General features: G+C 42.4%; 1 protein-coding gene across 14 annotated transcripts in view; it reads right to left on the reverse strand.

Moving 5' to 3' along the window:
• MCF2L (MCF.2 cell line derived transforming sequence like) overlaps positions 1-24602 on the reverse strand; it is a 376751-nt gene that overhangs the window by 96614 nt on the left and 255535 nt on the right. For all 14 annotated transcript variants that reach the window (XM_077296978.1, XM_077296986.1, XM_077296980.1 and 11 more), the window contains one exon: positions 11471-11554. In XM_077296978.1, the coding sequence (XP_077153093.1) occupies positions 11471-11554 (84 nt within the window). The remainder of the gene's footprint in view (positions 1-11470; positions 11555-24602) is intronic.

Here is a 24602-nt window from a genome sequence, read left to right on the forward strand (position 1 = left end):
CTCTAAAAATTATCCGTGTGTCATCCGTATGGCATCCGTACGGCGAATCTCGCCGGCTTGCAAAATGGACATATAATGGATCCATGGGCTCAAATATTCGTGAAAACATATATACAGTAACGTGTATATATATATATATATATATATATATATATATATATATATATATATATATATATATATATATATATATATATATATATATAGTGGTGCGGTAACCCAGGTTACAGCCAGGGGGCGCCGTGTGTGTGCTTCAGGATACGCTTGGAGGCATAATTATGGTAATGAGACAAAGTCCGGCAGGATTGCAAATGGCCGGTATGTGTCGCAGAGGTGCTCTGCGCTGTAAGCCCAAAATGATATGGTTATGCTGGGACTTATAGTTCCACAAGAGTTTGTTGTGTTTACTTATAAGGGCGGGCTTATAGGGATAGCTGGTGAGCTGGGCGGGACTGGCTAACCACACACTCCCATCTAAGGGAGTGGTTACAACCATATAATGTGACCGAGGTCTGGTCACATGGTCAGAGTGTATGGATCTGTTTGGTCCATGTGCAAGGTCATGGACGGTCGGTGTTGGAAGCTCCTGTGAGTGGAGTCTTCCTGGAAGCACCTGAGATACCGTGGACCTGGACGGTCGGTGTTGGAGTCTCCTGTGAGTGGAGATGTCCTGGAAGCTCCTAGAGAGACTGTGGACCTGAATGCTCAGGGTGTTGGATTGTCCTGGGATGGACTGGAGTCCTGCAAGCACCTGGTGAGACCATGGACTGATGGCCTGTGTGTTGGAAGTGCCTGTGATTGGACTTCCTGGAAGCGCATGGAGAGGCTGCATCTACAGAGCCTGTGACGGCTTCTGTGTGGGGAAGCTACAGTTCCTACTGTGGGTCTGGACTATCCAAGGTGCCCTTGTCACAAGGACTGTGATCCCAGTGAGGCAGCTTTCCCCTGTGAACCAGCACTGGCAGGAGTCAGTGTGTGGAGCCGGAGCTCCTGAAAGGTAACTCCAGGTAACAAGAGGTAACGGGCAGACACGGATCTGCCATTGGAACAGACTGTCGGTGGTAAATGTGTTCCGTTGATCTATGTAATGAACTGTTTGTGTTATGGTTTATGATGCTTAATAAACCGAATAAGACTGTTTACATGGAGAAACCGTGGAGACACACACACACACATATATATATATATATATATATATATATATATATATATATATTTATATTTCATACAGCGCTAGATAGCTTAAAAGCCGGTAATTCAATTGCCAGATTTTGGTATCTCCTTATCAAACCCAACAGGATATGAGACATGGTTTACATACAGTAAACCATTTCATATCCCTTATTTGTTTACATATTCCTCACTAATAATGTAAGAAGTGTCTGTGTGCAAAATTTGGTGGCTGTAGGTGTTAAAATAAAGGGTTAAATCACAGAAAAAACTGGCATGGGCTCCCGTGCAATTTTCTCCGCCAGAGTGGGAAAGCCAGTGACTGAGGGCAGATATTAATAGCCTAGAGAGGGACCATGGTTATAGGACCCCCCCCTGGCTAAAAACATCTGCCCCCAGCCACCCCATTCGTGATGAACGAATATACTCGGTACTCGAGTATGCGCAATGACTGGATACCCAGTCATGCATTGCGCCAAATTGCATCCAGTTTTCGCGCATGCGCAGTGTTGCCGGGAACGCCATTACAGTGGTACCGCCCCTAAGATGGTGCCGCGCATCGCCGCGCGTGGATACTGGTTCCCAGAACCCCCGGGAGCCCCAGCCATGGCAGACTTACGCTTGGGGAGGCAGCCCATATACTGCCTCCTTCCCCCCCAGAGGGACCCCCATGATGGGATGCTGCTGCTGAGGAGTTTCTTACCCGGAGAGACGGCCGCGATCCTCTCCTTGCCACCTCTCCCTGCACACCCTAGAGGCCTGCTAACCCCAGTGGTGGCATCTCGGGTCACCACACCAGCCGAGGCAGGAGGACCCCCGCTGCCTGGATCGGACTGATTGGCCCCGGAATTCCACGAAGAATGAGGTAGGCTTCTGTAGGTCTCCCATCAAGGACAGGAAACCAAACTGATGCGGGACAGAGGTACCGCCTTTTTATCTGTAGGTTTCCTGTCCTTGGTGGGCGGATCCCCTCTCTCCGTGGTGCTGTCATGGGGGACAGAGAAAACTATGTTTCAATAAGAGGCCAGGCAAACACAACTGTAATGCTCACTGCCTGGTCTATATCATACTTGCAGATGCTCAGAAAGCTCATATATGTGAATTAGTTCAGTTAAAGGGAATCTGTCAGCAGATTTTTGCTACCACATCTGAGAGCAGCATAATGTTGGGGGCAGAGACCCTGATTCCAATGATGTGTCACTTAGTTTACTGGGTGCAGCAGTTCTGACACAGAGATTTTAGATTTAGCAATGCAGCAGAGCTGGAAAAGCTAGCCCCGCCCACACCAGGGTCTGTATATATGTATATATGGGTCTGTATATATACAGGGCCGGATTGCTGAGGATCGGAGCTGAGTTCTCTTTTCCCTGAAACCCCTCTTTTAAACAGGATTCAGACAGGTGTAGGGCATTGTGCTGTGGAGTTGGTGCTTTACTCACTTTTCATTCAGGAGTCCTAGTTACCTCCCTGTCCATGGGACCGGATCCGGCTACAGATATGACAGGAGACCATAGGTCCGTTTCAATAGGTCCGGCTTTATTGTGCAATATGGATACAAGCAGTTGTGGCATACATATTAAGACAAAGTCCCTTTCTGGTGATGTTCCCTTTGTTCTGTGTACTATCATTCCATGGCTCCATTCTGCCGGACCTACCTCTGTCCCAACATCTTCCGTTAGTCCCAGGAGCTTCCTCTCTGGAATAACAGTTTCCCTGAAGGCCACTATCCTTCCCTTTCACTGTGACCCGGCTGACATCTTCCTCACAGGGAAGACAGAGATATAGCACTCAATACCTCTTCTGGGCTCTAAGCCCAAGACTGCACCCGGTGTCCACACGAAGCTTCGGATGTGTCTTCATACTGTTAGGAGACTTGGACTGAAAGACCCCTTTTGCCTCTGCTGCATCCACTTTCTGGGAACCTGTTGGCACCGTCATTATCTAGCACGTCCTTAGAACTACCTCACACCTTCTCCTATACTCCTCACTAACTCTACTACACTCCTCACCAACTCTCCTCCACTGACTAAACTAAAAAGTGCTTCCCTGAATAACTAATCTAACCCCTCCCAACTAATGGACTAATCCCTTGTATTAACTATCTGTGAACAAAATACATTAACACATCACACTACACGTTAACCCTCTTGTACCCACAACGTAGTCACCACCCTACATACACATTGTCTATAGACAGTGAGCTGCTTATCACAGAAGGGGGAGGAAACGTACTAGTATGCACATGCTGCTGCATTCCAGACAATGATAATCACCAGGTGATTAAGACCTTCACTGTAAATAAACCGCAGCACACACAGCCTGACATGTGGCACATCACTGAAATCTGTGATTTAACCTCTAACTCATGCTGTCCTCAGATTACAGAGCAAAAACCTGCTGACAGATTCCCTTTAAGCACCAACAGTGTAAGGCTTCGGCCCAGGACACTGAAAAGAGGCAGGTGATCACTAAAAAATTTTTTTGCTAAAAAAAAAAAAGTAATAAAAAAATTCTACCACAATTTTGTCAGAGAGAAATATATGGTGCTTCCCAGTAGTTTAAAATTGAAGGGCTGAAATAAATGTGACTCTATATGAATAAGGGTCAATGTAGAAGTTTATTTTTTAGCCAATATTGGCTCAATATGGACAAGAAATGGGGACAAGAAATAAAAAAAATTAAAAGAAAATGGATTTTTTTTAAAAGTCTGAACATAAGCACTGCCCAGTAGGTTTGCTGCTTTCCGTTTCAGCGTTGTAGCACACGTAGCATACTAACAGCTCTTCTGTATGAGATCTCTGAACACAATCAGGAAGATCAATATAGGAAAAAGAACAGCACCGTGTATAAATATTGTCCTGGGTGTGACGCCTGCAGGAACAGCTCACACCAAATGTAATTACAGGAGGAAAACTGCAGCATCCGAGGTGAAATGAAGCTTCGCTTTAGCTGGCGGCTTCAGGACATAACACATTACTCAGCTCTCTTAGCCCAAACGTCGCATGGTAATAGAGAAATAAATATATTGTGAGGCAGTGATAGGGAAAGTCATCAAGGGACATTAGGTTTCCAATAGAATCACATCTTGTGCTAATCTAGGCTCCAGGATATGTTAGTGTGTAGCCCAGACCTTCCAAAAGCTGGCGTCCGGGAAAAAACGGAAAAGGGCCTTTGGTGGGTCTAGGCAAGAGAAGGGAGGGTGCATTCATTCCTTAGTCCATCTCGGTGATTACAACTTGCTGATTAAGTAGCTGCAAGGGAAGCATGTATATGCAACAGGTGCATTCAGTGTTGGGGGGCTGCCATCATTTCATGGATTCAGGACTAATATACTGAGCAAATTGACATTTCAGTGCCACTTAGAATGGTCCTGGTAGTTTGGTAGCTAGGATCAAGGATTCATTCAGTAAAAGTTACATTCAGGGCTTGGATGCTATATGTAAATGACCCTCGGCTCAAACTCTGAGCCGAGTGTCATTTTAATGTGAGCCCATTCTCTCACATGCGATAATCGGATCACAGGTGCAGAGAAGATGAAGAAATTAATTTCTCCATCTTCTCCATTCTGTAAGTCGGCGTATATAGGACTGCACTCAGATAATATCCGAATGCAGCCTGATCTTTTGCACACACCCATAGACTGGGTGAACGTCGTCCAATATATGCTGCCAATCACAGCTTTTTTTCTTATTCTGCTTGCTGCAGTTTCATTCCAGCGATTTATCAACATAGTTAGCAAAGCCGAAAAAAGACATTTGTCCATCCAGTTCAGCCTATATTCCATCAGAATAAAACCCCAAATCTACGTCCTTCTAAAGAACCTAATAACTGTAAAATATTGTTACACTCCAGGAAGACATCCTGGCCTCTCAGCAGGAGATTATCACTGCAGGACTAGGCGTCCCACCCAAGGCAGTCCAGCTACACTGTGTAATCCCGCCCCCACCGATTGGCAGTTTGCTGGCAATGTACAGAAGAAGCTGGCTATCGGGGGTGAGTCCGAGGCTATACACAGCTCAGCATTCATAGCACTGCTATTTCTCGCAGAGGAAACAGGGATTTTATCTATCCCGTATGCTCTTACAACACGTTGCAAACTGCCAGTTTGAGGACACAAAAAAGGCTTTGGAAGGATGCATAACTAATTATCAAATAAACCCTTGCTAGCAAGCCTTAATATTTAACTTTTATTGTTTGATTATTAAAAAATGTTAAGTGTATATACAAATTTGTCCCAAATCTGCCTCAAGTTATTATCTATAAAGTGCTCAATGCTCTATTTTATATGTTTGGTGGGTAACACCCTAGGGTGCCAACACCTCTCTGGAAGAATAATCCCCGCATTTGTGGCATCATCAGGGGATGGGACACTGGCATGAATGGCGGCCGGTCAAAAAAGCCATCTACAGTGCCTTGCGAAAGTATTCGGCTCCCTGGAACTTTTCAACCTTTTCCCACATATCATGCTTTAAACATAAAGATACCAAATGTAAATTTTTGGTGAAGAATCAACCAAACCATGATGCTGCCACCACCATGTTTGACAGTGGGGATGGTGTGTTCAGGGTGATGAGCTGTGTTGCTTTTACGCCAAACATATCGTTTGGCATTGTTGACAAAAAATTCGGTTTTGGTTTCATTTGACCAGAGCACCTTCTTCCACATGTTTGGTGTGTCTTCCAGGTGGCTTGTTGCAAACTTTAAATGACACTTTTTATGGATATCTTTGAGAAATGGCTTTCTTCTTGCCACTCTTCCATAAAGGCCAGATTTGTGCAGTGTACGACTGATTGTTGTCCTATGGACAGACTGTACCACCTGTTATGATCTGGTGGCCTAAGAGCAGCATGAGACGTACTGTGGAGAAGGTGGTACCTGTACTGACCGCAGACCCTGAACCTAACACCGCAACTAGAAGTAGCCATGGAATGTACCTAGCGCTCCCTAGACATCTCGACACAGCCGGAGGACTAATTACCCCTAGAGATAGAAAAGGGAAAACTATCTTGCTTCAGAGAAAATCCCCAAAGGATAGGCAGCCCCCCACAAATATTGACTGTGAGAGGAGAGGGAAAAAACATACACAGACTGAAATGAGAATTTAGCAAAGGAGGCCACTTCTAGCTAAATAGAAAGGATAGGACAGAGTACTATGCGGTCAGTATTAAAACACTAGAAAATATCCACCACAGAAAATACAAACTCTCCACAGCTAACTAAAGATATGGAGGGTATATCTGCATCTCCAGAGATACCAGCTAGGCTAAAAAAATCCTTAAACAGACCAAGCTGGACAAGACAAAACATAGAAAAGAACTGAACAATAAGACCACAGCATGTGGACAGCAAAATCAAGGCCAGAACTTATCTTTGTTGAAATGAACTGCAAAGCAGAAGAGACCAGGCAGTGATGTGAATCCTCCAGGAACAATGGACAACTGGCACTGACTAAAGGGTGAAGCAAGACTAAATAGCCCAGTCAAAATTGCCAAAAGTGAACACACCTGATAAATGCTGCGATTCAGAGACAGCAGCGCTACCACTTACAACCACCGGAGGGAGCCCAAGAGCAGAATTCACAACACCCACCTCAGCTGTAGATCTCTGCAGTTCATCCAGCGTGATCATGGGCCTCTTGGCTGCATTTCTGATCAGTCTTCTTGTTTGAGATGAAAGTTTAGAGGGACGGCCGGGTCTTGGTAGATTTGCAGTGGTATGATACTCCTTCCATTTCAATATGATCGCTTGCACAGGGCTCCTTGGGATGTTTACATTTTTGGAATTCATTTTGTATCCAAATCCGGCTTTAAACTTCTCCACAACAGTATCACGGACCTGCCTATTGTGTTCCTTGGTCTTCATGATGCTCTCTGTGCTTCAAACAGAACCCTGAGACTATCACAGAGCAGGTGCATTTATACGGAGACTTGATTACACACAGATGGATTATATTTATCATCATTAGGCATTTAGGACAACATTGGATCATTCAGAGATCCACAATGAACTTCCGGAGTGAGTTTGCTGCACTGAAAGTAAAGGGGCCGAATAATATTGCAAGCCCCACTTTTCAGTTTTTGAATTTCCACAAAAATGTAAACTAACTAATAAATTTCATTCAACTTCACAACTGTGTTCCACTTGTTGATTCTTCACCAAAAATTTACATTTGGTATCTTTATGTTTGAAGTATGATATGTGGGAAAGGGTTGAAAGGTTCCAGGGAGCCGAATACTTTCGCAAGGCACTGTATATAAAGCCTAGATTGTTTGGCCGGCCACCATTCATGCCAGTGTCCCATTCCGTGATGACGCCACAAATGCGGTGAAACATGTTGGGGGAACTTGTGCCTTAAAATTATTTATTTGGGGTTCTCCCCAATTTGTTAACACATGTTGCGCTCAGATTCCATAGCAAAAATATGATTGACAGTTTTCCTTTAAGCCCTGCTGTCCAAATATCCATCCACAGGAATCAAAGGACCCAGGCGGTTTATCAAATATTCCCCACACCATGACTCCGTATCCACCTACTTGAACTGTTGTCACCTCACAGGAAGGGTTCACCGATTCATACTACTATTGCATATTGAACCTTTTATGGACAGACAATGACGAAGACTATCCAGTCAAAACGCTTCGGTCTTGCACCCCCTCGGATTCCATTTGCATAGCCAACATGTCTTTCTTTCAACTAGTACTGAATAAATGTGAAATTTTAGCTTTTCTACGCTGGAGAAAATCATTTCCTATTTCTGCTTTTATCGACACGAACAGAAATCTGGATTCAACTGATCAGGCATTGCGTTACCACTTCACTGTGACCTCTTGTCCACTTGAGTCTTGTTGATTCCCTTAGACAGCAATGGAATTCAAGCTGTTAATTTGCCGTTATGGCCCATCCATGCTAAGAAATAACAGGCTGTTTTTTTCGGACATATTTGTTGGAGAAGCAGGGTTGTACTCATCTGGAATGTGTTTGTCTGTGCACCAACTGTTCATCTGAACGATTCTTTACACCCTCTTATGACCCCATTCATCTACAGGTTGTTTCTTTCCTCAGAACCCACTTCCACTGGATGCTTTTCCTTGATGACACCAATCTTGGTATACCCTGAACACTGTTGTACAAGAAAACCCCACAAAGTTGACGGTCGCTTTAGAAATATTGGCCACAGCTAGTTAACGCACCAATGATCGTGCCTTGTTCGAAGTTGCTCAGATTGATCAATTTTACCATTTTGTGCAACAACAACTGTGAATGCGGACCTATATATTGTCCAACTGGTTATCAATGTATAGTAATAATATTCACACAACCATTATCCTAATATATTAATAACAATGCAATTCTGGAAAAGCCTTTTAATTGAAATACCCAAGACTTCTCACAGAATGGTGAATGTTAGCTTAAAATATGCAAGGCATGTTACTCTGGAGCTGCAGACTCCTTACCACGCAGAGAAGCCCTGATTAAACATGATGACATGAACTAGTTTATTGGACTAGGCACAGAAGAAAAAGCCAATTAACTGTAACTTGGGTAAACACCTAGATCTGTCACCTGTCCCTGGAAAATACAGCGTGAAAAGGTTAAAGTTAGCAAACGGAATTACACAGTGACACATATCCGGCTCCAGTGTGTAATAATTTGGAGACACGTCTTCAAAAACTGCTGGGAATTTGCCGGTTTGTTACACATATTGTGTGCAGAACTTAAAGGGAAATGGTCACGTAAAAAAAATGCTATTAACCTGCAGAAACGGGGTCAGTCACTGGCGGGGGGGAGGGGGGGTCGCTACAGCCGCCAATCACTATGCACTAAGAGTGGTGACAGAGGCCACGCCTCTTTGACTGAAAGCCCAAGGCTGCCTGGAGGAATAAAGTTCATTTCCTCCAGGCAGCAGGGCTTTCAGTATGGGCGCCGGGCAGCTTCAGAACACTATTGACCTACAAAGTAACTCTGCAGGTTAAAAGCATTTTTTTTACATGACAGGTTTCATTTTTTTTTTAATCTATTTATCAGTGCCAATCATGTCCAATGTATGTAAAGTCTCTCTGCTGTTCAGAATCCAGAGCTGTAGTCCGGTCCCTGCTAGTACTTTTAGAGCAGCTGACTCTAGCTAAAGTCATCTACTTTCTTTGTGATCAGAGAGTTAGATCCGCCTTGACCAGATACACATTGAACATTTTTTAATTGCATGTTTTTTTTCCACTTAATTCTCAAAGTAAAGTATTAAATAAATCCTTACTGGCAGTAAAATCTTACAATACAGCTGCTGTTAAGACCAGCAAAGGTTACAAATGGAATAAGGAAGTTTTAGGTTGTCATTTAACTTGATGCCACTTCTTCCCTGAAGGCTTAGAAATGAAAGGTCTACAAAAAGGAGTGAACAAGTTGTAACAAACACCCAAAATATGTCCACTGTAAGAGAACTGACTGTAAGGAAGAAAGACCAAAATATATGTCTAGACAAAGCACACTCGGGTTTTTTTTTTCCATGGTTTAGGCCTAATGTGTATAATTTAAAAGGGTTTTCTCATGCTATTAAATTGCTAAAATTGCAAAATGCTTGTAAAAACAAGAAACTTCGCAATTTACCTTAAATTATTAAACATACATAAGAACAGATGGATTTTTAGCTCTGTAGTGTACTGCTTTTTGCCAAGGTTCCCGGCCACCTCGGGGGTGGTTGATCCCCCAAGCAAGGAGCGCACGACTGCAAGCTGCTCGCTTTGCAGCATACAAGTGCTGTTATGAAGCTGGCTGTATTGCTGAATCCGGCCAGCATCAGTTCCTCCAATGGTAGCAGCATCAAGGAATGAACAATTCGGGCCAGCAGCTGTCATGTCGCCGGACCAAGCTGTCAATTTTCAGGAGATAGGAATATGACATAATCCCTGTAAAGGGAATCGGTTAGCAGGTTTTTGCTATGTAATCTAAAGACAGCATGCTGTAGGGGTTAAAACACAGATTTCAGTGATGCCTCTCTTACCAAGCAACATGTTTTTGTTTGCTTGCAATAACTGTTTTAGCACCAGTAGCTTATTATTGCTAAGGCACATCAGCTTGAGCCTACGTGGTTCAGCAACGCCTCCTGTGATGAGCAGCTCACTGTCTGTAGACCTTGTATATACAGAGCCTGGTGTGGGCGGGGCTAGCTTTCTCAGCTCTGCTTCATTGCTAAATCTAAAAATCCTGATTGTGTGAGAACCGCTAAAACCAGTAATGTAAGTGATATATTCAGCTTCTTTTGCCTACTGTACATCAGGCTGCTCTCAGATAAGGTGGCAAAAACCTGCTGACACATTCCCTTAAGAACTACTGCAAAAGCTAATGTTTTATTTGCTTACAAGACATCCACACATGCCTGAAACTGGATGTAAGTATAGTAAAATTCTATTGATCCATTACCTGATGATCTGAAAGTACCACTATTCTAGCATGCAACATTTATAGAAAATTATCTGCTAGGCTTGTGGAAATCAGGACTATATGTCAGATTCTAGCATTAGTCTTGGCAGACATTATCTGTACATTAGGGATGTCAGTGATAGACCAGTAAAATGCAGGAGCGTCAGAGTTATCAATTTACATGGAGAATGTACAGCTTTGGCAAAAATTAAGAGACCGCGGCAAAATATTCAGTTTGTCTGATTTTTCTCTTTATAGGTATATTTTTGAGTAAAATGTAAATTGCTCTTTTATTCTATAAACTTTTGACAACATGTCTCTGAATTTCCAAGCAATAAATTTTGTATTTTTTTTTTTTCAGAAAAGGAGAAATGGTCAAAATTAAAAAAAAAAAAAAAAAAACCCCAGTGCTTTCAGACCTCAAATAATGCAAGGAAAACAAGTTCATAATCATTTAGAAACAACAATACTAATGTTTTAACTCAGGAACTGTTAAAACAGAAAAAAAATACAAATTTATTGTTTGGAAATTCGGAGACATGTTGTCAGAAGTTTACAGACTAAAAGAACAATTTACATTTTAATTAAAAATATACCTATAAAGAGAAGAATCAGACAAACTGAACATTTTGCAGTGGTCTCTTAATTTTTGCCAGAGGTGTATTTGTGGACAGCGTTGACTCTTCATTGACAAGGACCCATTGGGAAATCTGTGCTTAGATCTAATTTTCTTTTTATTCCAGTGTTCTGACACCTTGGTTGTCTTGGAAATGAAGCAATTTCTGAAGTCTGCTGTAGACGGCATTATCAAGAAACAGAACACAGAGTTATTTATACATGAAACCTGCCGGAACACGGACTGCTCTGATGTGGATGATGTTCTCACCTGACAAGTATGCAAACTGTTTCTTCAGCTGATCCTCAATATCAGCGGCACACATCGGGAAGGTGTCCTGATGCATGATGTCATCTGGAAGATAGCAACAAAACATAGGAATTAAATTATTGAGCAAAGAAATCTAACAATTCACTTCAAGATCACAGTTTGGTTTTACTTAAAAAAACAAACAAAAACAAACAGAAATGTTTTTCAAATGCATGGTTATGGCACAATAAATGTTCCTAAAGTTCAAGCTGAAACAAATCCATTTGGGGGCAATGTTAGACTTGACCAAGGGTGGTAAGATTCATAAAAAGTTATTAGACCTTATTAAGCTTATGTCTTGCATGAGCAAAGATAAAAAGCTTTCAGATTCCCATTTTTGCTTTATGGGGCATAAACAATAGTAAAACAGAGCACGCTCTTACGGTCCTTTCAAGAGGTCAAAAGTGTCAGTTTTTTTCTCTTATTTAAAATTCTTATTTTTAAAGCAGTCATATGGTTCCAGAAATATCATTTTTTTTTTATTTAGTTTGAATTTTTATGGTCTTTCCAAGTGGGTTTTGCTCATAATGCAATACTGCAAAGCAGCCTAAAGACAAGCCCCTTAAGGATATAAAAGGCAGGGCTAAATGAAAAGGCCCATATCTCTACAACCATACGGAGGATTAAAACATAGAATAAAAAATGAATTCATCAGAGGAGCAGAAGGAATAATAGAAGACAAAAGCTTGCCACTTTTCATCGGCTGATTTAACATTTAGAGAAGGAAGCAGGATCTACGTCAGCAGGACAATCAGCTATGTAAAGGAGTTACACAGTTCTACAACACAAAATGGTAGGACATTTTAGCGAACATTACTTAGGAAGTTGGTTACTTTAGGATGCAGATCAACTATAAAAAAATTCAGTGCAAGAACATAAATATCCTTTTAAGATGGTCTGTATTAGTCTATGTTGCTGCATTTTTACAAAGACGCTGAAATAATAGACATGCTGCAGTTTTTAAAACACACCAGTTTTTCAATTCAGTCAGGGGAAAAAAAAGGAATCATGTGCACGAGATTTATGAAACCTCACAGCTTTTCCTGGTACTATAAAAAGTAACTTTTAATTTGCATAAAAAAGCTGCAAAAATGCAACGTGTGAACATGGACTTAACTGCCCATCCTTATTTTTCCTCAGCTCTATACTTTAAGCCCCTTACAAAAAAGTTTCCAGATTTGATGAAATGACAGCTTCTAATATAATTGGGCATACGTGATAGCAACATTTTTGTAGCATTTAGCAGAATAGAGTCCAAAACAATACAAAAGTGTCATCGGATAAAATAACAACCTAAAGAATTCAGTTTGCTTGGTGCTAACATTATGTGTTATGTAACATGACCCTGTGGCCATCACATCTGCCTATCTTTAGAAAAACACTGCAGGACATACAGGGAATGGCTGAAAAAAAATGGAATATGCAGACTAAATAAACATCTCATGCAAAATCATGAAAATAAAAGGTTCACATTCTCATTCTGAAAGCTATTATGAGATAAAAAGTAGAAAAAAAATAGAACATTACTTAATTAGAAAAACAGATATATTTTAGTTCACATGTTGCAGAAATTCGTAGCCGAAGTTTTCCAAGTGTAAAAAAGTCATTGTATGTGGCCAAACTATGGTGAAACATTAAAATAAAATGTTTCAAAAATAGTTTTTATTATGAAGGAGAAATCTGGTCAGAATGCTCTTCTGGTACGTCATAGATACATATTAAATGAGCGCCAGAGGTTACCTTCATGAGAATACTGCTTTTTTAAAAAAAAAAAAAAATCCAAATGATAGGATCATCAGAATGAAAAGCATAGTTGTGCTTTTAGCTACTCAACCTACGTTAAAGGCTTATTTACAAATTTCTGCCCATAAATAATGTTTTTAGTAGCCTCTTCCAATAGGCCGACAAACTGTGATTGGACAGAACAATTATTAATATGATCTTTCTGCCTACATACAGTACAGACCAAAAGTTTGGACACACCTTCTCATTTAAAGATTTTTCTGTATTTTCATGACTATGAAAATTGTACATTCACACTGAAGGCATCAAAACTATGAATTAACACATGTAGAATTATATACTTAACAAAAAAGTGTGAAACAACTGAAATTATGTCTTATATTCTAGGTTCTTCAAAGTAGCCACCTTTTGCTTTGATGACTATTTTGCACACTCTTGGCATTCTCTTGATGAGCTTCAAGAGGTAGTCACCGGGAATAGTTTTCACTTCACAGGTGTGCCCTGTCAGGTTTAATAAGTGGGATTTCTTGCTTTATAAATGGGGTTGGGACCATCAGTTGTGTTGTGCAGAAGTCTGGTGGATACACAGCTGATAGTCCTACTGAATAGACTGTTAGAATTTGTATTATGGCAAGAAAAAAGCAGCGAAGTAAAGAAAAACGAGTGGCCATCATTACTTTAAGAAATTAAGGTCAGTCAGTCTGAAAAATTGGGCAAGCTTTGAAAGTGTCCCCAAGTGCAGTGGCAAAAACCATCAAGCGCTACAAAGAAACTGGCTCACATGAGGACCGCCCCAGGAAAGTTAGACCAAGAGTCACCTCTGCTTCTGAGGATAAGTTTATCCGAGTCACCAGCCTCAGAAATCGCAGGTTAACAGCAGCTCAGATTAGAGACCAGGTCAATGCCACACAGAGTTCTAGCAGCAGACACATCTCTACAACAACTGTTAAGAGGAGACTTTGTGCAGCAGGCCTTCATGGCAAAATAGCTGCTAGGAAACCACTGCTAAGGACAGGCAACAAGCAGAAGAGACTTGTTTGGGCTAAAGAACACAAGGAATGGACATTAGACCAGTGGAAATCTGTGCTTTGGTCTGATGAGTCCAAATTTGAGATCTTTAGTTCCAACCACCGTGTCTTTGTGCGACGCAGAAAAGGTGAACGGATGGACTCTACATGCCTGGTTCCCACTGTGAAGCATGGTGGAGGAGGTGTGATGGTGCTTTGCTGGTGACACTTTTGGGGATTTGGGATTTATTCAAAATTGAAGGCATACTGAACCAGCATGGCTACCACAGCATCTTGCAACGGCATGCTATTCCATTCGGTTTGCGTTTAGTTGGACCATCATTTATTTTTCAACAGGATAATGACCCCAAACACACCTCCAGGCAGTGTAAGGGCTATTTGACCAAGAAGGTGAGTGATGGGGTGCTACGCAGATGACCTGGCCTCCAGTCACCAGACCTGAACCCAATTGAGATGGTTTGGGGTGAGCTGGACCGCAGAGTGAAGGCAAAAGGGCCAACAAGTGCTAAGCATCTCTGGGAACTCCTTCAAGATTGTTGGAAGACTATTCCTGGTGACTACCTCTTGAAGCTCATCAAGAGAATGCCAAGAGTGTGCAAAGCAGTCATCAAAGCAATGGTGGCTACTTTGAAGAACCTAGAATATAAGACATAATTTCAGTTGTTTCACACTTTTTTGTTAAGTATATATTTCCACATGTGTTAATTCATAGTTTTGATGCCTTCAGTGTGAATGTACAATTTTCATAGTCATGAAAATACAGAAAAATCTTTAAATGAGGTGTGTCCAAACTTTTGGTCTGTACTGTACGGCCTGCATATTGTTAGTAGTACATTCCCTGTTTATTCCGGGCAATGTGCTGCTGACAATGGTTTAATGCCATATATCAAGAGTGGGAAGAGTGGGGAATCTTTTTTTCTGCCAAAGGCCATATGGATATTTATACCTTCCTTCAGGGGCCGTACAAACTGTGCGTGGACTCCGCCCACAAAGTACGTCCTGACGTCAACACTGCGGTCCCCAAGAATGTGCCCGGGGCTGGATAAAAGGGCAACAAGGGTTGTAAACGGCCCGTGGGTCTCAGGTTCCCCACACTTACCCTAAATGAATGATCCAATCAGCCAGCATTTTGCCAGAACATTTACATGAGCTGATAGTTAAGATCCGGCATTCATATGATTGCTCATTGGCCAATAATTGCCCGTATGAAATTAAAGTTCCCGACACAATACAAGGTCAAGAAAAAAAGGCCATTCATTTTATGAATCTACGAGGTCCTAAAAATTGGACCACCAGCAATCACAAGAATATTCTAGTAAGAGGAATAACACTTTGAATCCAGCAGCAAAGAACATAGTAGACCGAGTGCTGCTGGGGTTACATACAGGCGAGTGCACACTAATACATGAAAGAAACAAATACCACAAAACTTACCTAATAATTAAAAGTACAGTCACTTTGCCTTACATCACACAAAGGTAAAAACAGAGATAACTGTAAGCAGCGACTGTGCAAAATAATACAGAGCAATGGTTCAGTGAAATTCAGGAGAACATGCTTCTCCCAAATATACAGCGACAGCTGTCCCCCGCTATTACGCAGGCTTCTGTGACCAAGAAGGTGGCCGTGCACACTCATTGTATCACTCCATGGCTTCTTACTTAGCAAATCAAGGTAACCCTTTACATCTCTGCCCCACAGGATCAGGGATTGCTAATCTACTAATCTGTCAACTGACCCAGGGACAAGAATGTTTTCCAAATCACATATGTCCATGTGTTCCCATCTCAGCCGTTCATTCTATAACTATGGAGTAACCGAAATGCTGTAGCTCACGATGTTACAATGTGACCATAGCGCCTATTCATTTTCTTGGGAGTCACAGACAAAATGTAGCCTGCTTTGCCATTTTCAAAGACCTGCCCTAGCACAGAGAGATGGCTGTTCCTGTCTCAGCCTTCAATGATGGCAACCATTGTCACCAGTAAGGAATTGAAACTAAAGAAGAGAAATATTGCAGAATAATTGGATTTTTACCTTGTAATTATTATACATTTCACGGCTATTGTATATATGCTGCTATATTCTTTAAAAATTGCTCCTTTTTCAAGACACTGAAAAATGTTCCGCTTAGCGTGAACAGTGCCTACAGAATAAATTTGGAGCATGCCATGTAAACCATATTGTACTGCAATTTGAGACTGAATGCTGTGGTAATGTTTTCAGTAATAGCTAGAATCACAAGGGAATGTACAATTGTGTCAAAGAGCATTTCTCATTTACAGGTAGAGGAACACACCAATGTTTGCAGTAAGATTGCATAAGCAGCATCTAGTAAGTACACATCATGAGCATTTCATTGCTAACACAGAACACGACCACAGGCACCCAGGAATATCTATTATATAAAGCTGAATGTGTGTATGTATGTATGTATGTGTGTGTGTATGTCCGGGATTGGCATCTGCACCATCGCAGCTACAGCCACAAAATTTTGCACAGTCACACGTCTGGACCCCGAGAGCGTCAAAGCTATGTTGTGAGGCAAAATTTTAACCCCGCGCTTTCCAATTCACCAAACAATTTAGCCCCTATCTACATAATGGGGAAAAAGTGAAAGGAAAAGTGTTGGAGGCAAATTGACAGCTGCCAGATGTGAACAAGGGGGACTTAAAGAGTGAGAGCGATGGCGCCAAAGAGTATATACCGTACAGTTGCTAAGGTGGGGCCCCGACATGGGATACTCACCACACCACCACGGGGATATGAACACACACACAAAATGCGCCACACACTACCACGTGCTTGAACACATATCACCCTCAGCACACATTTCACCACACATACACCAACCTTGCCACATAAAAGTCGAAACACAAAAGTCGCCGCTCAAAACTCGCCACGCGCAAAACTCGCCACATGCAAAACTAGGCTCACGCAAAACTCGCCACACGTGCAAAACTCACCTCATGGAAAACTCGCCACACGCAAAACTTGCACACGCGGAAAAATTGCCACATGCACAAAAGTTGCAACACATGCAAAAGTTGCCTCACACAAAACTTGCACATACTCAAAACGCACCACACATAAAACTCGCCACGTGCAAAACTCGCCATGCGCAAAACTTGATGCACACAACTTGCTACACTAACCTGTCACATGCAACTCGACACACAAAAAGTTGCTACACGCATGTTGCCACACAAAACTCATCTCACAAAAGTCGCTACATGCATGTAGCCACATGCAACTCAACACACACAACGTGACACATGACACGTGACAAACTCACCCTAAAACACACACAAGTCTGGTATTATCCTTCAAAAATAGAAATCTGATTAATAAGCAGACAAACTACAAGGGCAACAACTGTACCATATGGGAAATACGGCAGCTATCAGTCACATGACCTGTCTATTATGTGTATGTGTGAGCTAATATATACTGCCAGGGGGGAGGGCTTCCTGTTGGCTGGGGATTTATCAGGCTGCCAATTTAGCTTACAAATACTGAGGTAAAAATACTGAGCAAATAACGTGTGAACGCGGTCTAATACAGGAGGAGATGACATACAGATATATACTATATACAGGAGATGATACACAGGTATATACTATATACAGGGGAGATGATACACAGGTATATACTATATACAGATGACATACAGGTATATACTATATACAGGAGGAGATGACACACACATATATACTATATACAGGGGAGATGACACAGGTATATACTATATACAGGAGGAGATGACATACAGGTATATACTATATACAGGAGGAGATGACACACAGGTATATACTATATACAGGAGGAGATGACACACAGGTATATACTATATACAGGAGGAGATGACACACACATATATACTATATACAGGGGAGATGACACACAGGTATATACTATATACAGGAGGAGATGACACTGGTATATACTATATAGAGGGGAGATGACATACAGGTACATACTATATACAGGGGAGATGACACACGTATATACTATATACAGGGGAGATGACACACAGGTATATACTATATACAGGGGAGATGACACACAGGTATATACTATATACAGGAGGAGATGACACACAAGTATATACTCTATACAGGGGAGATGACACACACATATATACTATATACAGGTGAGATGACACAGGTATATCCTATATACAGGGGAGATAACACACAGGTATATCCTATATACAGGGGAGATGACACACAGGTATATACTATATACAGGGGGGATGACACACAGGTATATACTATATACAGAGGAGATGACACACAGGTATATACTATATACAGGAGGAGATGACATACAGGTACATACTATATACAGGAGAAGATGACATACAGGTACATACTATATACAGGGGAGATGACTTACAGGTACTGTATATACTATATACAGGAGATGACATACAGGTATGTACTATATATAGGAGAAGATGACATACAGGTATATAGTATATACAGAAGAGATGACATACAGGTATATACAGGAGGAGATGACACATAGGTATATACAATATACAGGAAGAGATGACATACAGCAGGTATATACTATTTACAGGGGAGATGACATACAGGTATATACTATATACAGGAGATGACATACAGGTGTATACTATATATAAGGGAGATGACAAATATGTATATACTGAGGGGAAAATGAGAGGTGTGAGGTGAAAATGAGGGGTGTGAGGTGAAAATGAAAAGGTGTGAGTGCAAATTGAGAGGAGTGAGGGAAAATAGTGGAGTGATCGGAAAATTACAGATGTGAGGTCAAAATGACAAGAGTTAGGGGGAATGAGAGGAGTGAGGGGGAAAATAAGAGTTGTGAGGGGGAAAATGAGAGGTATAAGGGAGAAAATGAGAGATGTGAGGGAGAAAATGAGAGGCGTGATGGGAAAATAAGAGAAGTGAGGTGCTATAACTAACCACAGATATTTACTATGCCCAGGCAACGCTGGGCTCTTCAGCTAGTATCCTTATATGTAGCATAATGCCTTAAAACAGGACCTTTCACCAGTTTGAGCATGACAAAATGACCACACCATGAAACGGTGGCTGCAGAGTTGAGTAAAATGTACATTTTATTTTTTTAATTTCTCACCTTCATTGCAGAGCTATTAGGTTGTAAAGTTTAGATTTTAATTGTATTGGGGGTATTAGCAGAGATTCTTCTCTTGGGGACGGTGACTTTTTCTCCCTGCAGCATGCAGGTATAAAAACCCCAGCCCCGAGAATGTCAGACACTGATTTCGGCTGCAGACATCCTAATGTGATTACAAACTGGGTAGGGGAGGAGAGCTGTGTGTCATTAATAATCATCTGCAGCTCTCATCTCATGGCACTGTCAGCACTGCTCTACTCTCCCTTCCCCTCACACTGACACTGATGACATGAGATGCAGCAGTTGCAGTGTTTGTAATGACGCACTGCTTTTCTTTACTCAGCTCCCCCCACTCATACTCACAGATGTCAGCTGTAAAATCATGGAGAAGAGCATGGTTGTGTGTCATTATGTCTCACATAGAGAAATCTGGATATTATCTGAGGGTATGTTCTTTTTTTCCCCTGCATTACGCCTGCTTATAATTAGTGAACGTCATGCAGGAGAAAATGTAGCTGCCCTCAGAGAAGAATCTCTGGCAACATCCACTTATACTTAACATAAATTATAACCTGAATTTTACAGACCAATATCTCCACAAAGGAGAAGGAAAATGAAAAAAAAAAAAAAACTATTTGATCCAGCTCAGCAGTCACTATTCCATGATGTGGCCAGTTTCACATGCTTGAATTGAACCTGTCACCAGGTTTTCCCTATATACCGTAACCTACAGCCAACACTTTTCCGCCCCATGTGAGAGCATTTTGTAATTCTGTATAATAAGTATGACTCCAATTCGCCCTGTGAGGCAAAAAAAAGAGCTTTTATTATACTCCTCTATGGGGCGGTCCGGTCCGATGGGTGTTGCTGGTCTTGGACCGGTGTCTCCTCTCTTCTTCCGATGAAGTCCTCCTTCTGTGCTTAGTGTTGATGATGCGTCCTATGTCATCTTTCACGCTCCTGCACAGGCGCACTTCTCACTGCCCTGCCAGGGGCAGAGCAAAGCACTGTAATGCGCATGCGCGGGCGCTCTTTGGTCTTTCCCCGCACATGTGCAGAAGAGTACTTTGCTCCACCCTTGGCAGGGCAGAGAGAAATGCACCTGCGCAGGAGCGTGAAGGGGGACTCTGTGTGGATGACATAGGAAGTGTCATCTACCCAAAGCAGAGAAGGAGGAAGGCACTGCGAAAGGTGGTGTCGGATGAAGACCAGCGACATCCATTAGACCGGACTGCCCCGTAAGTGAGTATAATAAAAAGGGTTTTTTTATTTGCCTTACAAAAACACCTAAATATATCCTCCGCATCAGACCATGAAGGAAATAATAGCAAAAAACACCAAAAGATTACCTTCACACAAGGCCAGAAAAATACATATAAACTTTATTAATTACAGTAAAAACAGTAATCAGTAATGGGTATATAACCACAGCACAGGCAAAACGGTGGGACACCCAGGCAGAGACTCCAATAATAGTGGTTACAGTAAACATTCCATAATATGAAAAACCATGTGCAAATGTGCCATGTGACCATGTACTAACATGCCAATAAGAAAAAGCAAATAAATAATACAAGTGTATGAATCAACAAGTAATCTACTATATAATTGACTAAGGGTACTTCCGTCTGTCTGTCCTTCTGTCTGTCTGTTGCGGTTATTCGTTCGCTGATTGGTCTCGCCAGCTGCCTGTCATGGCTGCCGCGACCAATCAGCGACGCGCACAGTCCGGAAAAAAATGGCCGCTCCTTACTCCCCGCATTCACTGCCCGGCGCCCGCATACACCCATCCAGTCACCTGTGTGTCCCCAACTTTGTACTATTGACGCTGCCTATGCGGCATCAATAGTACAAAATGTAATGTTAAAAATAATTTAAAAAAAAACCTGCTATACTCACCCTCTGTAGTCCACTGAGCCGCTCGCGCCGCCCGCCATCTTCCGCTGCAGGTTGCAGTGGCAAAGATAGTATGGCAGAAGGACCTGCCATGACGTCACGGTCATGTGACCGCGACGTCATCACAAGTCCTGCGTGCCTGCGCGGAAAGGACCTGACGTGACGTCACGGTCATGTGACCGTTACACGGTCATGTGACCGCGATGTCATCACAGGTCCTGCGCTCAGACCAACCCTGGGACCGGAAGCTGCCGTGGACTACAAGGGGCCCTAGGAAAGGTGAGTATATGTTTATTTTTTAACCTGTGACAAATGTGGCTGGGCTGAATACTACTTCGCTGTGCAATATACTACGTGGCTCTGTGCTGTATACTACGTCACTGGGCAATATACTACGTAACTGGGCAATATACTAGGTCGCTGGGCAATATACTACATAATTGGGCAATATACTACGGCGCTGAACAATATACTACGTCGCTGGGCAATATACTACGTCACTGGACAATATACTACGTGGCTGGGCAATATACTACGTGGCTGGGCAATATACTACGTGGCTGGGCAATATACTATGTGGCTGGGCAATATACTAAGTAGACATGCATATTCTAGAATACCCGATGCGTTAGAATCGGGCCACCATCTAGTAGTATAATAATTACCTATGGAGCGCTCCTGGGGACCCACCACACCCGACGCGCATTTTGCACTGAAATGCTTCGTCCGGGGGTCAAGCATTTCGGTGCAAAACGCGCGTTGGGTGTGGTGGGTCCCCAGGAGCGCTCCATAGGTAATTATACTATTACTTGTTGATTCATACACTTGTATTATTTATTTGCTTTCTCTTATTAGCATGTTAGTACATGGTCACATGGCACATTTGCACATGGTTTATCATATTATGAAATGTTTACTGAAACCACTATTATTGGAGTCTCTGCCTGGGTGTCCCACCATTTTGCCTGTGCTGTGGTTATATACCCATTACTGTTTTTACTGTAATTAATAAAGTTTATATTGTATTTTACTGGCCTTGTGTAAAGGTAATCTTTTGGTGTTATATGCCTTACAAGGCAAATTGGAGTCATATATACAGCATTTTAGAATGCTGTCACATGGGGCTGAAAGGTGGGGGCCATAGGTCATATCGGAAAAACATGGTGATAGGTTCCCTTTAAACTGGTGAAATATCTTTAACCTTGCACCCAATATTTCAGAACCATTTTATAGTCCGTCACTTGTTTCTGGTGTAGTTTTTTATTTATTTATTTTTTTAAAGAGGCATGAAACTTTAAAACCTCATGATGAAAAGGAAGGGACTCATTTTTCATATCTACCGTATATATATATATATATATATATATATATATATATATATATATATATATATATACTAGATGGTGGCCCGATTCTAACGCATCGGGTATTCTAGAATATGCATGTCCAGATAGTATATTGCACAGCCCACGTAGTACACTGCACACCCCACGTAGTATATTGCCCGGCCACGTAGTATATTGCCCAGTGATGTAGTATATTGCCCAGTGATGTAGTATATTGCCCAGTGATGTAGTATATTGCCCAGTTACGTAGTATACAGCACAGAGCCACGTAGTATATTGCACAGCAACGTAGTATACAGCACAGAGCCACGTAGTATATTGCCCAGTTACGTAGTATATTGCCCAGTGACGTAGTATACAGCACAGAGCCACGTAGTATATTGCACAGCGACGTAGTATACAGCACAGAGCCACGTAGTATATTGCCCAGCCACGTAGTATTGGCCAGTCACGTATGTCACAGGTTAAAAAAAATAAAAAATAAACATATACTCACCTTCCAAGGGGCCCCTTGTAGTTCTGTCGCCTGTGTGCGGTGCACGCAGCAGCTTCCGGTCCCAGGGTGTGATGACGTCGCGGTCACATGACCGTGATGTCATGGCAGGTCCTTCTCGCGCAGGCGCGCAGGACCTGTGATGACGTCGTGGTCACATGACCGTGTCGCGGTCACATGACCGTGACGTCACAGCAGGTCCTTCTTGGCGCAGGCCCTGTGATGACGTCGCGGTCACATGACCGTGATGTCATGGCAGGTCCTTCTCGCGCAGGCGCGCAGGACCTGTGATGACGTCGTGGTCACATGACCGTGTCGCGGTCACATGACCGTGACATCACAGCAGGTCCTTCTTGGCGCAGGCCCTGTGATGACGTCGCGGTCACATGACCGTGACGTCATGGCAGGTCCTTGTCGCACACCATCCTTAGCACCGGAACCTGCCACTTGCATGGAGCGGTCACCGGAGCGTTGCGAGGAGCGGGAAAGGCGGCCCGAGGTGAGTATATAATGATTTTTTATTTTTAACATTAGATGTTTTTACTGTTGAGGCTGCATAGGCAGCATCAACAGTAAAAACTTGGTCACACAGCGTTAATAGCGGCAGTACTGGAGTGAGTTACCCGCGGCATAACGCGGTCTGTTACCGCTGGCATTAACCCTGTGTGAGCCGTGACTGTGGGGAGTATGGAGCGGGCGCCAGGCACTGACTGCAGGGGAGTAGGGAGGGACTAATCGGACTGTGGCCGTCGCTGATTGGTCGCGGCAGCCATGACAGGCAGCTGGCGAGACCAATCAGCGACTTGGATTCCATGACAGACAGAGGCCGCGACCAATGAATATCCGTGACAGACAGAAAGAAAGACAGACAGACAGGACAGACAGAAAGACGGAAGTGACCCTTAGACAATTATATAGTAGATATATTTATTTACACTGTGTCCTTCACAAGCACAGTTGTACTTTGAAGCACTGGAGAGGACAGCGTGCCTGTGCACCTCTAAACACCATGTTACAGGTTATATATAGATGTAATCTACACACGAAATACAGCAAGTGTTAGGCTGCATTCACAAGTCTGCTGGTTTCTATTGGAAACCATTAAAAGCTTGCTGAGCTCTTATAATGCAGAGGCATAATTACTTTTTTCAAAATCTGATAAATGAATAAAGACTTGGTAAAAACTTTATAAAAACTGTATAAAGATGTGGGGAGTTTCAGCTCTAATGCGCCAAAATTGTGAATTCAGCACAGGTGCATGAGGCGCCATTCAGGCATCTATTTTTCACGAACACAACCATTATAGTCTATGGGATTGATCACATGTCTGTAGTTATTTTGCAGTTGTGTGTAGATAAAAAAAAAATTCATGGAGATCTTTTTTTTTTTTTTTTTTTTTTATCATTGCCATGAATGAAAATCACCACGCTGTCCCTGATTAACATTGTAGAGCATAGCAA

The sequence above is a fragment of the Ranitomeya variabilis genome, chromosome 3 (genome assembly GCF_051348905.1).
Source record: "Ranitomeya variabilis isolate aRanVar5 chromosome 3, aRanVar5.hap1, whole genome shotgun sequence".
Classification (NCBI taxonomy): Eukaryota; Metazoa; Chordata; class Amphibia; order Anura; family Dendrobatidae; genus Ranitomeya; species Ranitomeya variabilis.